The sequence below is a fragment of the Balaenoptera ricei genome, chromosome 2, assembly GCF_028023285.1.
Source record: "Balaenoptera ricei isolate mBalRic1 chromosome 2, mBalRic1.hap2, whole genome shotgun sequence".
Lineage (NCBI taxonomy): Eukaryota > Metazoa > Chordata > Mammalia > Artiodactyla > Balaenopteridae > Balaenoptera > Balaenoptera ricei.
In genome coordinates, this window is record NC_082640.1 from 37,479,532 (window position 1) to 37,495,996 (window position 16,465).

The 16,465-nt window shown below is 42.3% G+C and overlaps 1 protein-coding gene across 4 annotated transcripts in view; it reads left to right on the top strand.

Moving 5' to 3' along the window:
- Positions 1–360: 360 nt before the first annotated feature.
- The window catches only part of CRTC3 (CREB regulated transcription coactivator 3), a 109,326-nt gene continuing 93,221 nt past the window's right edge, over positions 361–16,465 (top strand). For all 4 annotated transcript variants that reach the window (XR_009500735.1, XM_059912419.1, XM_059912420.1 and 1 more), the window contains exons 1-2: positions 361–628; positions 8,266–8,364. Coding sequence is in view for 3 of the 4 variants with exons in the window: in XM_059912419.1 (XP_059768402.1) it covers positions 497–628; positions 8,266–8,364 (231 nt within the window). In the remaining variant the exon portion in view is untranslated. The remainder of the gene's footprint in view (positions 629–8,265; positions 8,365–16,465) is intronic.

Genomic DNA, 16,465 nt, shown 5'->3' on the forward strand with positions numbered 1-16,465 from the left:
TTTTCACCCACTGAAGGAAATCAGCATAACTGGAAGGAAGACGGGCGAGAAGGATGTTAAAACTGTTCTAAAATTGTAACGTAAATCCAAAGGCCAGGACGTCCCTACGAGGGAGCGTTTTGGTAAAATGGTACCCTAGCTGCTCCCTCACGTCGGATGCGTTTTGCTCTGCTGACGGGGTTTCCTCGGTGTCTGCGTGGCGGGTCGCGAGCCCGGCTCGGGACGCCGGGGAAAGCCCTCCGGTGGCTGGCGCGGAGCCGGGTCTGGGCCGGGCGGCGGGCGGGCCGCGCCGAGGGCGGGGCTGGGCGCGCGGGGGCGGACCTCGGCGCGCTCCCGGCCGCTCGCTGGCGGTGGGGCCGCGGCGGCTCCTCTGCCGGGTCGCGCCGGAGGACGGGCTTCGGGCGGCGGCCGGGGCGGCCTGCGGACGGACGGGTGGGCCGAGGCGCAGGGTCCGCGCCCGCCGTCTCCCCCCTCCTGCCGGCGCCGGGCCCGCGCCATGGCCGCCTCGCCGGGCTCGGGCAGCGCCAACCCGCGGAAGTTCAGTGAGAAGATCGCGCTGCACACGCAGCGGCAGGCCGAGGAGACGCGGGCCTTCGAGCAGCTCATGACCGACCTCACCCTGTCGCGGGTGAGGGCCCGGGCCGGCGCGGGCGGGCGGCCACGGCCGCGGGCGGGCCCCGCGCGGCGGGTGAGAGGTCGCGGGGCCGAGGCGACGGCGGGGCCGGGCGGGGTCGCGCCCGCGGAGTGGAACCCGGGAGCGGGGCTGGCGGGGCCGGCGCGGCCGCGGCCTCGGCGCTTGCCCGCCTTCCGACACCCGCTGGCGGTTTGCTGTTGCCGCGGAGGTGGGAGGGTCACGGGGCAGTGTGTACGGGGAGATGGGAAGGGGCCGAGCCCGGGAAGGCGGGCCGCCGAGTGAGGGCGGCCTAAGGGGGAGGGTGACCGGGAGCCCGGAGAGGAAATCACAAACAGCTCGGAGGCGGGCGGTGCGGCTTCTCACTGCTCCGAACATCCACCGACCGCGAGTCCTCCCGGACTGCTCGGCGTGGAGGGCCCGAGGCTCCCACCCGCTCCTTCGGGAGAGCTCCGCGCACCAGTGAATCCAGGTCCGGCCCCGGGCTGGTTTGGGGTCTGTCTGGGTATCGAGATGTGATTCCATGTCGAGTGTGGGGCTTTGCTACTCTTCCTCCATGGAGGTGCTGTATCGGTCCGGTTTACTGACTTCAGCCCCGATGGTTCATGAGAACTGGGAAGGTGTACAGCGTTGCTGGTGACGGAGGAGGGTCCAGAAGGAATAAGGCGCCAGCCGGGACAAACACCCGGCGAGGTTAGGTAACTGTCGAGGGAGGCAGTGGAGGATGGAGAGCCAACAGGAGTGTCCGCGCAGAACTGCAGAGAAGGAGGGTCAGCGTGAGCGGGGCAGCCAGGCCTTGAGGATCCTGAATGCTGACCTTGAAGGACCGTCAGGAGGATGGGGGAGGATGTACAGAAGCGGGGGCGGGGTTGGGGGCAGCCTGAAGGAGAATTGAGAGCCGAGTCGCAAACTGGTGGCCCCTGGCTCGCTGAGCAGCAGACGCAATATTTTTTGGCCATTGGTGCTTGGGAAAACTTCTAGAGTCTGTTGCCAGAATTGGGAGATTTTTCATAGAAATCAAAGTTGGAGATTTTAGTGTACAATCAAAATTTCGTTCTTTCTCTCTATTTTAAAAATATATTTATATACATTTAAAATTGGGAGACCCGATAACACTCATCCTGATTTCCCATGTGACAACCAACTGGCTGGAGCTGGGTGATGGCTGCCCCCTCAAATGGAGCATGTATTCTCTGGTTGGCCACAGTTCACCCCACACCCTGTCATGGTCCCCCACTCCTGAGGCTAGGTGTCACTTGCCATTTATCATATTTTTTCCCCCACCCCCGTATCATTTTTTTTTTTTTTTTTTCCGTATCATATTTTTGATGGTGTTTTCTTTTAGCGAGGTTAAGGAGAAAGTGAAATACCTCTTGTACTTAACATTTCTATCATGATGAGAAGAAATATATATAGATAGTGCTAAACCCTATAGCTCAGATTCTCTTGAGTTTAGCAGGCCTGATCAACTCTGCCCCATATGATAACTCAATTCAGCCACCACTTTTCTCTATTCTAATTGCTATAAAATTATGATGTCATTTTGTCCTTCACCTTGTACAGGGCATTATTTACATGTTAATTCTGCGTATGTTCTTTTCTACTCTCTACCAATTGCAAGTAAAATAATAAATACTACTTGGCTCCACTGTGTTCATAAACACAAAGGCAAACGATAACACTGAATTTGCCTAGTAATGTTTTTTTTTTTTTTTTTTTTTTAATCTTCACTATGTATTTGTGAAATATATGCCTAGTAATGTTTGCTTATTTAAAATTTTAAGGGTAACTTTCATAATGAAATTATAAAACTGAAACACTTCTTGTAGAGAACTCGTAGATCCCCAAGCATATGTCTGAACCTACAAGGGTCCAAAGATCTCAGATGGAGAAGAATCTATCCAGTTCATTATTGATAACCAGATGGCAGACATACTGATTTTCCATTACTAGCCCATGGTGGGCATGCTTATAAATGGAACAGACATCACTAATCAATCTAGGTACTCTTTCCTTTCTGAGTCTGTGTTGGGCTTCGACTCTCTCCATATAATCAGAGTCAGTCCTTCAGAGTTGGAGTTAAATCCTATTTGTTTAGTTGGTGGGATAGATTAGATTATGGAGAATTTTTCACTCTAGCTTTAGGGGTTCAGCCTTACCTGGAAGCAATGGAAAATTTTTGAGAAGAGAATGCTAGGAGGATCAGTTCAATGGTGGTACCTGGGATGATAAGGAGAGGGAAAAAAGTGGAGGCAGATATGCCTGGAAAGAGGCTGTTCCTTTGTTCATTCATTAATTTGTTGGTACTTGAGTCCCCAGTGGGGGGTGTAGGGGTGGGGGGAGGTGAAGACATGGTACCTTGCTTCAAAGATCTTATTAATTTGTCTAGCAAATACTTTTTGAGTCTCTAGTGTGTGCTGGGGGTTAGGATGGACACTGGGGATATAGTAGTGTCTCGTCATAGATTTTAGGGTTTAATGGGGAAGACATTCATTTGACAAGTCAGGAATATTTTGATGAATAGTACGAAAGGGGAACAGTTGGGAGTGTATGGTAGGGAGTCCTCACCTCTTCTAGTGGCGTAAAGGGTTAGTGGGAGTGGGGAAGGCATGTGAGGGTATATGCTCGTGTGTTGAGGAAGGGTAAGTGTTTTAGGCACAGGGGACAGGTTCAGCAAGGGGATGAGGAGGGTAATTTGAGATGAGGCATTCATGGGGATTTGGGACTTGATCCTAAGGACAATGGAAAGTCATTGAAGGGGTTGAACCGGGGGAGATTCGCATTTTGGAAGAATGCCTCTAGCTCCAGAATGTAGGATAGATCGGAGGAGGAGGTAGCAGGGAAATCCTTTGGAGTCTAGGAGATGTGATGGTGGCATTTGGCAAGGGTGGTAGCAACAGGGAGGCAGAGAGGTGAACAGACTGATACTTAGGAAGTAGAAAGGACCAGACTTGGTGAATGGATGAGGGAGGTGAGGGAGAGGGAGGACTCAGGATGATCCCCAGCTTTTGGACTTGAGCCATTTCAGGGTATCCTCCGCTAAGAGAGGGAGCACTGGCAGGAGCAAGGTGAGAGCTGACTCAGTGTCAGGAGAGGCTGAGTTTGAGGTGCCTGTGAGGCATTTAAGTAGAGATGGGCCAGCAGATAGTTGTATATATGGTCCTGGAGCTCAGGAGAGAAGTCTAGACTAGTGAGAATCTTTGGTGTGTAGCAGCAGGAGTAGATTCTGCTGCCTAGGAAGAATTTCTAGAAAAGATCTTAGAAATTGGTGGCCTAAATTCTAATTTGGCCCTCTGATTTTTTTTTTTTTTTTTTTCAATTAGGGCCAACAGTGAATATTGTGATTTTACATTAAAATCTGGACTCTGGCTTCTTTTGAAAAAAGAGGTCATCTAACAACACTTACCCTACATTTCCGCATGGCAGCGATTGCCTGGAGTTGCATAGCCGCTGCCCCCCCTTAGACAGGGCACGGATGTGTCCTTCGGTTTGCCACAGTCCCTGTCACTTCCTATGGTTTCCTCACAGTGATTCTAGGCCGCTTCACTTACTTATCTTCCATACTTGGCACCCGTAGGCTTTTGAGTTTGTAACCCCTGCTATACATAGAGTGAAACATGGAAAGGGCCTAGGAGAAGCCCAAGGAGCGCCACCATTTAAAGGGGAGGTAGAGGAGGAGGAGCCAGCAAAGAAGACTGAAGAGCAACCAGAGAGGTAGGAGAAGAGCCAGGAGGATTATGGTTAAGAGGAAGGGATGTGGACCAGCCGAGCCCCGTGCTGCTGACTTGGTCTGATGTGATAAGGACGCGTTCTTTGGTCCAGTCATGTGGAGGTCGTTGGTAACCTTGGTGAGAGCCACCGTGTCCACAGTGTGCTGGGTGGAAGGGAGGTTGTGAGGCACTGAGGCCTTGAATGGAGGAAGTGGGACAGGGTTGGGAACTTGTTCAAGAAGTTTGGCTTTGAAGGACAACTGGTAGTGTTGAGAAACCACACGATCAATAGCACATCAACCTGGAGTGTTAATTTTGCTGGAATATTTGGGAAAAACTATTACTTTTATATTAAAACAAACAATAGATACGTTATGGCATAGTGAGGCCTCAGAGAGGAATAGAGGAGACTAGAAAGATTAGATTTGGGCTGAATATGGAGCGTTATCTCTTTGCCAGCCACTGTGCTGATCACTTTACATTCATTATCTCATGTAGTTCTCACAGTAACCCTGTGGACTGTGTATCTGGAGCGATCTTCATTTTGTGGGAGAGCAAACAGATTTGAGACGTAAGGTTGCATGGCTGGTAAGAGGCAGAGCTGGGGTTTGATTATGGTTGTCACACTGAATGTCTATATACTCAACTGCTTTTTCTCCCCCATTAGGATATCTAATTGTACCAGCGGCATTTGTTGAAAACAGTTTTCCTTCTCCATTGAATTGCTCTGACACTTGTCAAAAATCAACTGGCCATGTATACGTCGGTCTATTTTTGGACTCTCTCCTGTTCTATTGATCTGTTCATCTCTCTTTTGAACAATAGCACATTGCCTGGATTATGATAGCTTTATAGTCAGTCTTGAAATGAGGTAACTCAAGTCTTCCACCTTTACTGTTCTTAAAAATTGCTTTGGCTACTCTAGGTCATTCGCACATCTACATATTTTAGAATTATCAATTTCTGTGAAAAGGCCTTCTGGGATTGTGTTGACTATTACAAGACTTTTTCAAAAAGGAATTAGTGAGACTTAGATCTCATTTCATATAGACATTGGAGGAAATTCCACTAAAAGTGTGTGACTATAGGCTAAAAGTTGCTAACTCAAGGTACTGGGTGAGGCAGATCAGGAAAATGAGTGGAGGGGCGAGGAATGAGATGGTAAATGGTAGCTGATCTTGGGCCATAGTGGAGGAGTAACAGGGTACAGTGAGGACACGGGCAAACTGGAGAACCCAAGCCCTGTCTAAGGGGGCAGGCACTTCTCAGCTCCACGCATTGTTGCCATGAAGAATATGGATTCAGTGCCGTTAGATCTTTCAATCAAGAGAAGATGGAGATCCAGATTTTTGTGGCTTCTTGCAATTTAAAAATTTAAAACACTGAGTGGGTCAGTAGCATGTGGGTCAAACAGAACTCTCTAGGCTAACCATGTCCTGTTGCCTGCCAGTCCATGACCTCTGCCTCAGGCTAATCATCCTTTGGTCCTCATTTTCCTCATCAGTAAGCATGACGCTATTGAAGACAGTCTCTAAGTTTCTTTCTAGCTCAATGGCTCTAAATTTCAAAGGAGAAAAGTGTCAGAATTACTCAAGGGTTTAGGAGGTAGTTGAGGATATCAGCAATAATGATAATATTTTGAGCAGTTGTCCAGACCTGTACACTTTACACACCAGTGTCATGTCTGTTCTCTGTTTTAATCCTTCCATCATCTTTGTGAAGTAGGCAGCAGAATAATCTGCGCAACCACGTGGGAGCTCCGGGTTACAAAGTCAGGTCTTCCCGTTCCAAAGCCAGTGCTCTTTTTACTATAGCACGACCATCTCTGAAGACTCTAGAAATGGGCACTTCGGTAGGGACAGCAGATATGGACGACCGTGAGAGGGCCTCAAGCTCAGTTGAAGGCAAACCTCTAGCTAGATTTAGAATTTAGCTTGGTTGAAGTGTCAAGGTTTTTGGATAAGAGTTGAAGCCTTTGTGAGAACTCCCTGCAGGTAGGAACTTTGGCACGTATTCATCTTAGTAAGCTAGCGCCTGGCACAGTACCTGATACACAGTTAAACGTTTTTATGTAAGTGACTAAGTGGATGGATTGATGCAAGAAGGAATCAAAGACTTTAGATCAAGGGGGCTGAGAATTTTGTCGAGAGACTTTCAAGGATAGAGTCAAATGTTTCTGGTTGAGAATGTCAAGATCAAAAGCTGAGACTTTATAACTTAGCTGATAGATGGGAAAAGCTCATCATGGCTTCCTTCTCATATTTGGCTCTCAGATCTGGGTTTTGATTAATAGAGTTTTACTGTGCAGTATGTTTGAGAAATCAAGTACTGTGGGTATAAGTAAGTTAAGGCTGCCAAAGGGTTTTATATGCCTTTAAAACTTCCAAACAGATACAAGTCCTTATCTTTGGAGATGCATATTGAAATATGGAATGCTAGGATGCCTGGATTTCTTTCAGTGGAGTGCAGTGGGTTTTGGAGGAGGTAAAGATGAATCAAGATTGGATGTAAGTTGATCATTGTTGGAGCTGGAAGATGAAGAGATGGGGTTTCATTGTACTCGTCTCTATTTTGTACGTATTTGAAAATGTTCATAATAAATGTAAAAACAAAAAATCAGAGCGCTTCATAGGTGCAGCGATGCTTTTGGTCAACCAAACTTCACTTTCCTCTGAGCTTGTGAATAGTATGATCATTGAGGGAGAAATGGAACAAAGGAAAGGTACATGGCAGAAATAAGAATGTGGGTTTTGAGTTAGCCATAGCTCAGCCTCCTCTAGCTGTGTGACCTTGGGCAGGTGTCTGAACTTCCCTGAGTCTGGGTCTCCACGTTCGTAAAAGCAGGATCATGTGGTCTCCCTTGGTGATTGCTGAGAGGGTTAGGGATAAAGTGGGCAGAGCGTCTGAGGACAGCATCTGGCTCATCTTAGGGGCTCATATCTGGTAGTTTTTATTATTATTAGACAAAGAGAGTAATGAAAGGGTAAAAATCTGCCTCGGAGTTCCTATCTACCCTTTCTTCCCTACATGAATTACAAGTGCCAAGGGTTACATAACCACAGAGGTAATTTATTATTTTAGAAGCAGAACTCTTAAAGGCCAAATTGGACCACTCTGGGGTTTACAAAACTGTAACCAGTTTACTGCCTTTTGAAAAATGAAGCAAGGAAGAACTTACAGAAGAAAAGCATATTAAAACAGTGGGATACCATTTTATACCTGTTCAGTTGGCCTCCTTCTTTTCCCCAATTAATGATAATATCCAGTGTTAGTGAGTTTTTGGTCAAACTGTTTTGTCATATATACATTGGTATACCCTCCGGGAAAACATTTTGGCAGTGTGTATGGAGAGCCATCAAAAGGCCCAAACCCAGAGACTTAGTAATCACTCTTTGCAATGTGTTCTAAGGAAATAATTCAGAAGAAGAAATGTTATATAGCCATTAAAAATGCTTATGTAATATCATAGAAAAGAGTTATGATGTAAGCATGCAAGATTGTACCTATGTTGTGATCACCACCGTGGAGTTATTACACATAAATGTAAAAGGAGACTGGAAAAGAGCATGGAGAAGGGAAGATAGTCAATGTGTTAGAGTGGACACTGTCCACTGTCATGGACAGTGGCTTAGTTTTTTATAAGAAATTCTTTTGTTGCTGTGCCTCCACACACATACACTCAAAGACCGTGCAAGAGTACCTCACTGTCATGGCTGGGACATTTAGCACAGGGGTAAATTCCTTCCAAAAACAGACTAATCAAAACCCAGAAAGCACTGGAAACCTGAAAGGTTTTAAGTAGAGAAGAAATCGAAGCCAAGACTTTCACTCTTGAACCATTTCGCTACACAACACCATACTTTGATGCTTCTTTCAGATCTTTGCTGTCATCTCTCAACAGCTTTGAAATGTCTTTGTTCCCAGGTTCAATTTCAGAAGCTTCAGCAACTGCGCCTTACACAGTACCATGGAGGATCCTTACCCAATGTGAGCCAGCTGCGGAACAGTGCCTCCGAATTTCAGGTACCTGAGATACTTACTTTCTTTGAGCTGAGTGGAGTGTAAAAAGAGAAGCAAAAATTTTCCTTGAAAAGATTAGATCTTGGCTTCCCTGGTGGCACAGTGGTCGGGAGTCCGCCTGCCAGTGCAGGGGACACGGGTTTGAGCCCTGGTCCGGGAGGATCCCGCATGCCACGGAGCAGCTGAATCCGTGCGCCACAGCCGCTGAGCCTGCGCTCTAGAGCCCGCGAGCCACAACTACTGAAGCCCGCACGCCTGGAGCCCGTGCCCCGCAGCAAGAGAGGCCAGCGCCATGAGGGGCCCGCGCACCGCAGCGAAGAGGAGCCCCCGCTCGCCACAACTAGAGAAAAGCCCGCGTGTAGCAACGAGCAACGAAGACCCAACGCAGACAAAAATAAATAAATTTAAAAAAAAAAAGATTAGATCTTGAAGATAAACTGGGCTTAGATACAGTTCAGTGTTCTTCTGGGAAGTCCATTGTTATTCTTTTTCCTAGTTGCTGCAGCATAAGATAGTGTTATTTCACAAATGGTCTAAGGCAGCACTGTCCATTGGAAATATAATGTGAGCCACATATGTCATTTAAACATTTCTAGTAGCCACATTAAAGAAAAAGAAACCAGTATAATTAATTTTAATATTATTTAAATAATTTAAATAATTATTTGACCAAATCTATCCAAAATATTATTGTTTCAACATAGAATCAATATTAAAAAACATTAATGAGATATTTCACATTCTTTTTTTCTTTTTTTTAAATTAAGTCTTTGAAATCTGATGTGTATTTTGCACTTCAAGCACATCTTAATTTGTACCAGCCATGTTTCACTACCTTCATGTGGCTCGTTCCTACCATTCTGGACAGGACAAACCTACAGCACAGATAAGTGGTCTATATTGCGTTTATTTTTAAATTTTTTTTAATTAATTTTTTTTTTGGCTGTGTTGGGTCTTCGTTGCTGCACGCGGACTTTCTCTAGTTGCGGTGAGCAGGGGCTACTCTTCGTCGAGGTGCGTGGGCTTCTCATTGCAGCAGCTTCTCTTGTTGTGGAGCACAGGCTTGAGACGCATGGGCTTCAGTAGTTGCAGTATGTGGGCTCAGTAGTTGTGGTGCGTGGGCTCAGTAGTTGTGGCTTGCAGGCTCTAGAGCACAGGCTCAGTAGTTGTGGTGCACAGGCTTAGTTGCTCCGCGGCATGTGGAATCTTCCCAAACCAGGGATCAAACCCCTGTCCCCTACACTGGCAGGCAGATTCTTAACCAATGCGCCACCAGGGAAGTCCCTATATTGCATTTAGATTAGTGCAGTGTCATAGGGTGCTTTAATCATTCATATTAGTGAAAAACCTTGTTCAAAACAATGTGGAATTGGTGATTTAGACAGTGGTATATGATACTGTTTTTAAGATCTGAATTAGATTTAGATATCCTAGTCTTTGAAAAATTAGGAGCCTGACATTCTAATTATACAATTTAAGATTCAGTGTTAAATTTGAGATGTAAACTTTAAGATGAAGTTTATTCATTTGGACGCCTCTCCATTTTAAAAGTACTATCTTCTTTCTTTGTTGTGAAACCTGGTTCACTTGTTTGATGATGTCCCGTAAAGCAGAAATATTATTTAAATGGAGACTTCCATTTGGGAGTGCTAATAGGAACTCTTAAATGTAATGTGATTAGAAAAAGTACTATATGAACGTATTTGTACCTTAGTACACTGGAATCTTGTCTTTAATATAATGACTTTGGAATCTCACTATAATACTGCCTATATTAGAAATCTACCTCTATAGATCAAACTATCTTACATGTTGGCCATTGGGTCATTCAGTATCCAAATAAAGTAGGTCTCTGCTTTATGCTGGATTTCATGCTTCAGAAAATAAAACTTTGTCAAGATATGCTGTATTTGAAATCCCGATTTTGTGGTACTTTCCTGTCAACTTTAGAGGAATATAGAATGTGCTATAGTGTCCTTTTCCTTGTGTATTGGCGGATGGGATGAAGTGACAGCCCCAGGGCTTCCCAGGATTCTTTCTCTGAGTAATTTTTACACTTTGAAACAATCACAAACTTACAGAAAAGTGGGATGTACAGTAAAAATAACTGTATTTTTACCCTTGAGAATAAGTTGCTGACTTAATGCCCTATCAACCCAAAATGCTTCACCGTGTATTTCCTACAAGCAAGGCCGTTGTTCTACATAACCTGAATAGAGCCATCAAAATCAGGAAATTAACAGTGATGCATTATTACCATTTGATCCTGAGACCCCATTCAGGTTTCACCAGATGTCCCATTACTGTCCTCTACAGCAGAAGGATCCAGTTCAGAGCACATACATTGTCTTTAGTCTCCTTCAGTCTAGAACAATTTTTCAATCTTTTATTTTTGACATTAAAGAAATTATTTTTGACTTTCGTGACCTTGCCACTTCTGAAGATCACAGGCCAGTTCTTTTGTAGAATATCCCTCGGTTGGGGTTTGTCTGATGTTTCTTCATGATTGGATTCAGATTATGCATCTTTGGCAGGAATAGCCAAAAGTGGTTCTGTTATTGTATCCCATTAAGAGGGTGATTTTTCATTTTCATGATGTTCACTTTTATCACGTAGTTAAGGTGGTGTCTGTCAGTCTTCTCCACTCTGAAGTTACTCTTCTCCTTTGTAACTAATAGGTATTTTGTGAGGAGATACTTTATCCTGATTCTCATCAAACTTTCAATTTATACATTTATTTATTTATTTCTATATATGTGGTTTTGTGATTTCTTATTTTTTTCCATGGTTTATAATCTATAACTATTATTGTTATTTTGATCCTCACATTATCCCTGATTAGGCCAATAGGAGCTCCTTCCCAGGATTCTTGTCAAACTGAGAACAAAAGGGAATCCCAGGAGCATAAATTTTTTTTTAAGCAAACATTTTTGAAGTGTAATTTATATGCAATACAATTGACCTTTTTTAGATTTACAGGTTACGTTGTATAATTACCACCACAATCAAGATACAGAACAGTTTCATCATCCCCCAGAAGTTCCCTTAATATCCCTTTGTAATCTATTCCCATCCCCTACCTCCAGCCTCTGGAACCACTGATCTGTAGTTTTGCCTTTTCCAATGTGTCCTATAAACAGAATCAGAAGTGTAGTTCTTCTTTCACTTAGCAATTGCATTTGAGACTCATCCATGTTGTGGCATGTATGAGTTTCCTAGAGCTGCCATAACAAAGTACCACAAACTGGGTGGCTTACATTTTGAACAGCAGAAATTTATTCTCTCACAGTTCTGAGGCTGGAATTGTGAAATCAAGGTGTCCGTAAGGCCGTGCTCTCTGGGGACTCTAGGGAAGAATCCTTCCTCATCTCTTCCTAGCTTCTCTTGGTTGCCTCCAGTCCTTGGTGTCCCTTGGCTTGTAGCTCCATCACTCTACTCTCTGCCTCCATTCCATATGACCTTCTTCCCTGTTTGTCTGTGTCCAAGTCTCCCTCTTCCTTCTCTTATAAAGACACCAGTCATTGGATTTAGGGCCCACCCTAATCCAGTATGACCTCATCTTAACTTGTTTACATCTGCAAAGATTCTCTTCCCAAATAAAGTCACATTCATGGGTACTTGGGGTTAGGACTTGAACAAATCTTTTTGAGGGAACGTGATTCAACCCACTACATTGCAGTTATCAGAGTTGACTGTTTTTATTGCTGAGTAGTATTCCATTGTATGGAGGTACTATAATTTGTTTATCCATTCATCACTTGATGAGCATTTGGATTGTTTCCACCTTTTGGCAATTGTGAATAAAGATATTCACATTCAGTTTTTGTGTAAACACCTAGTAGTGGAACTGCTGGATCAAATGTAAGTGTATATTTAACTTTGTAAGAGACTGCCAAACTGTTTTACAAAGTGGCTATACCATTTCACATTCCAGCAATGTTCCAGTGACTCTGCATTCTCTCCAGCCCTTGGTATTTCATTTTTTTTTTTTTTTAATTGCGGTTAAAAAAACACAACATAAAATTTATCATCTTAACCATTTTTTTTTTACTTTTAATTTAATTTTATTTTTTTCACACACACACACACACACACTGTATTTTTACAAGAGATAAATAAACTGACACCAAGCATTGTAAATGGATGACCACAACAAAAGCAACAATGATTGCAATTACCAGACACGAAACACCTCATACTATGTCATAATATTGACATTCAGTCCAGTAATCCTCCACTGTAACAGCGCCCTTACTTTGCAGTGAAAATTGATTTATATATTTTTTGCCTCTGAGTCCATGTGGGATTCTTTTTTTTTATTCAAACAGAAAGTCACAAATATTATAATCATCCTCATCAGTTCACTCAGTCCCATGTAATTAATTTTTTTTTTCATCTTGATCTTTTGTTAGCACTTTTATGAATTCATCAGTTTTCCATTAGAGTTCTGAAAATGCTTATTCATTCAGTTCAGCAGTACAGTCAGTTACCAGAAACCTGTAATAGTCAGAGTCTTTTCCATGAATTCCTTGAAGATGAAACCCTTTTATAGGAACATTTTTGCGAAAGCATCAGAGTACACCCAGAACTGTCTGTAAATGACAAAAGACTTAAAAGTGACCACAGTTAAATATTTGATGAAAGTTCATAATAATGCAATTGACAAGGAACTTTAGTTATTTCTGAGATATACATTTTAAAGTAATAACTAGAATTATGGCTTATAACATTATACCAGAACATATAAGATTTTTAGAAATTTCATGTAATGTCTGAAACATTTATATTAACGTATTTCCATACAAATAACCCAAAGAAAGTTTAGTATTCGTTGTTTTTTTTTGTTTGTTTGTTTTTTTATACTGCAGGTTCTTATTAGTCATCAATTTTATACACATCAGTTTATACATGTCAATCCCAATCGCCCAATTCAGCACACCACCATCCCCACCCCACCGTGGTTTTACCCCCTTGGTGTCCCTACGTTTGTTCTCTACATCTCTGTCTCAACTTCTGCCCTGCAAACTGGTTCATCTGTACCATTTTTCTAGGTTCCACATACATGCGTTAATATACGATATTTGTTTTTCTCTTTCTGATTTACTTCACTCCGTGTGACAGTCTCTAGATCCATCCACGTCTCAACAAATGACTCAATTTCATTCCTTTTTATGGCTGAGTAATATTCCACTGTATATATGTACCACATCTTCTTTATCCATTTGTCTGTCAATGGGCATTTAGGGTGCTTCCATGACCTGGCTATTGTAAATAGTGCTGCAATGAACATTGGGGTGCATGTGTCTTTTTGAAGTATGGTTTTCTCTGGGTATATGCCCAGTAGTGGGATTGCTGGATCATATGGTAATTCTATTTTTAGTTTTTTAAGGAACCTTCATACTGTTCTCCATAGTGGCTGTATCAATTTACATTCCCACCAACAGTGCAAGAGGGTTCCCTTTTCTCCACACCCTCTCCAGCATTTGTTGTTTGTAGATTTTCTGATGATGCCCATTCTAACTGGTGTGAGGTGATACCTCATTGTAGTTTTGATTTGCATTTCTCTAATAAATAGTGATGTGGAGCAGCTTTTCATGTGCTTCTTGGCCATCTGTATGTCTTCTTTGGAGAAATGTCTAGTTAGGTCTTCTGCTCATTTTTGGATTGGGTTGTTTGTTTCTTTAATATTGAGCTGCATGAGCTGTTTATATATTTTGGAGATTAATCCTTTGTCCGTTGATTCGTTTGTGAATATTTTCTCCCATTCTGAGGGTTGTCTTTTCATCTTGTTTATGGTTTCCTTTGCTGTGCAAAAGCTTTGAAGTTTCATTAGGTCCCATTTGTTTATTTTTGTTTTTATTTCCATTACTCTAGGAGGTGGATCAAAAAAGATCTTGCTGTGATTTATGTCAAAGTGTGTTCTTCCTATGTTTTCCTCTAAGAGTTTTATAGTGTCTGGTCTTACATTTAGGTCTCTAATCCATTTTGAGTTTATTTTTGTGTATGGTGTTAGGGAGTGTTCTAATTTCATTCTTTTACATGTAGCTGTCCAGTTTTCCCAGCACCACTTATTGAAGAGACTGTCTTTTCTCCATTGTATATCCTTGCCTCCTTTGTCATAGATTAGTTGACCATAGGTGCGTGGGTTTATCTCTGGGCTTTCTATCCTGTTCCATTGATCTATGTTTCTGTTTTTGTGCCAGTACCATATTGTCTTGATTACTGTAGCTTTCTGGTATAGTCTGAAGTCAGGGAGTCTGATTCCTCCAGCTCCGTTTTTTTCCCTCAAGACTGCTTTGGCTATTCGGGGTCTTTTGTGTCTCCATACAAATTTTAAGATGATTTGTTCTAGTTCTGTAAAAAATGCCATTGGTCATTTGATAGGGATTGCATTGAATCTGTAGATTGCTTTGGGTAGTATAGTCATCTTCACAATATTGATTCTTCCAATCCAAGAACATGGTATATCTCTCCATCTGCTGGTATCATCTTTAATTTCTTTCATCAGTGTCTTATAGTTTTCTGCATACAGGTCTTTTGTTTCCCTAGGTAGGTTTATTCCTAGGTATTTTATTCTTTTTGTTGCAGTGGTAAATGGGAGTGTTTCCTTAATTTCTCTTTCAGATTTTTCATCATTAGTGTATAGGAATGCAAGAGATTTCTGTGCATTAATTTTGTATCCTGCAACTTTACCAAATTTCTGGTGGCATTTTTAGGATTCTCTATGTATAGTATCATGTCATCTGCAAACAGTGACAGTTTGACTTCTTCTTTTCCAATTTGTATTCCTTTTATTTCTTTTTCTTCTGTGATTGCCATGGCTAGGACTTCCAAAACTATGTTGAATGATAGTGGTGAGAGTGGACATCCTTGTCTCGTTCCTGATCTTAGAGGAAATGCTTTCAGTTTTTCACCATTGAGAATCATGTTTGCTGTGGGTTTGTCATATATGGCCTTTATTAGGTTGAGGTATGTTCCCTCCATGCCCACTTTCTGGAGAGCTTTTATCATAAATCAGTGTTGAATTTTGTCAAAAGCTTTTTCTGCATCTATTGAGATGATCATATGGTTTTTATTCTTCAATTTGTTAATATGGTGTATCACATTGATTGATTTGCGTATAGTGAAGAATCCTTGCATCCCTGGGATAAATCCCACTTGATCATGGTGTATGATCCTTTTAATGTGTTGCTGGATTCAGTTTGCTAGTATTTTGTTGAGGATTTTTGCATCTATATTCATTAGTGATATTGGTCTGTAATTTTCTTTTTTTGTAGTATCTTTGTGTGGTTTTGGTATCAGGGTGATGGTGGCCTCATAGAATGAGTTTGGGAGTGTTCCTTCCTCTGCAATTTTTTGGAAGAGTTTGAGAAGGATGGGTGTTAGCTCTTCTCTAAATGTTTGATAGAATTCACCTGTGAAGCCTTCTGGTCCTGGACTTTTGTTTGTTGGAAGATTTTTAATCACAGTTTCAATTTCATTACTTGTGATTGGTCTGTTCATATTTTCTGTTTCTTCCTGATTCAGTCTTGGAAGGTTATACCTTTCTAAGAATTTGTCCATTTCTTCCAGGTTGTCCATTTTATTGGCATAGAGTTGCTTGTGGTAGTCTCTTAGGATGCTTTGAATTTCTGTGGTGTCTGTTGTAACTTCTCCTTTTTCATTTCTAATTTTATTGATTTGAGTCCTCTCCCTCTTTTTCTTGATGAGTCTGGCTAATGGTTTATCAATTTTGTTTATCTTCTCAAAGAACCAGCTTTTACTTTTATTGATCTTTGCTATTGTTTTCTTTGTTTCTATTTCATTTATTTCTGCTCTGATCTTTATGATTTCTTTCCTTCTGCTAACTTTGTGTTTTGTTTGTTCTTCTTTCTCTAGTTCCTTTAGGTGTAAGGTTAGATTGTTTACTTGAGATTTTTCTTGTTTCTTGAGGTAGGCTTGTATAGCTATAAACTTCCCTCTTAGAACTGCTTTTGCTGCATCCCATAGGTTTTGGATCGTCGTGTTTTCATTGTCATTTGTCTCTAGGTATTTTTTGATTTCCTCTTTGATTTCTTCAGTGATCTCTTGGTTATTTAGTAACGTATTGTTTAGCCTCCATGTG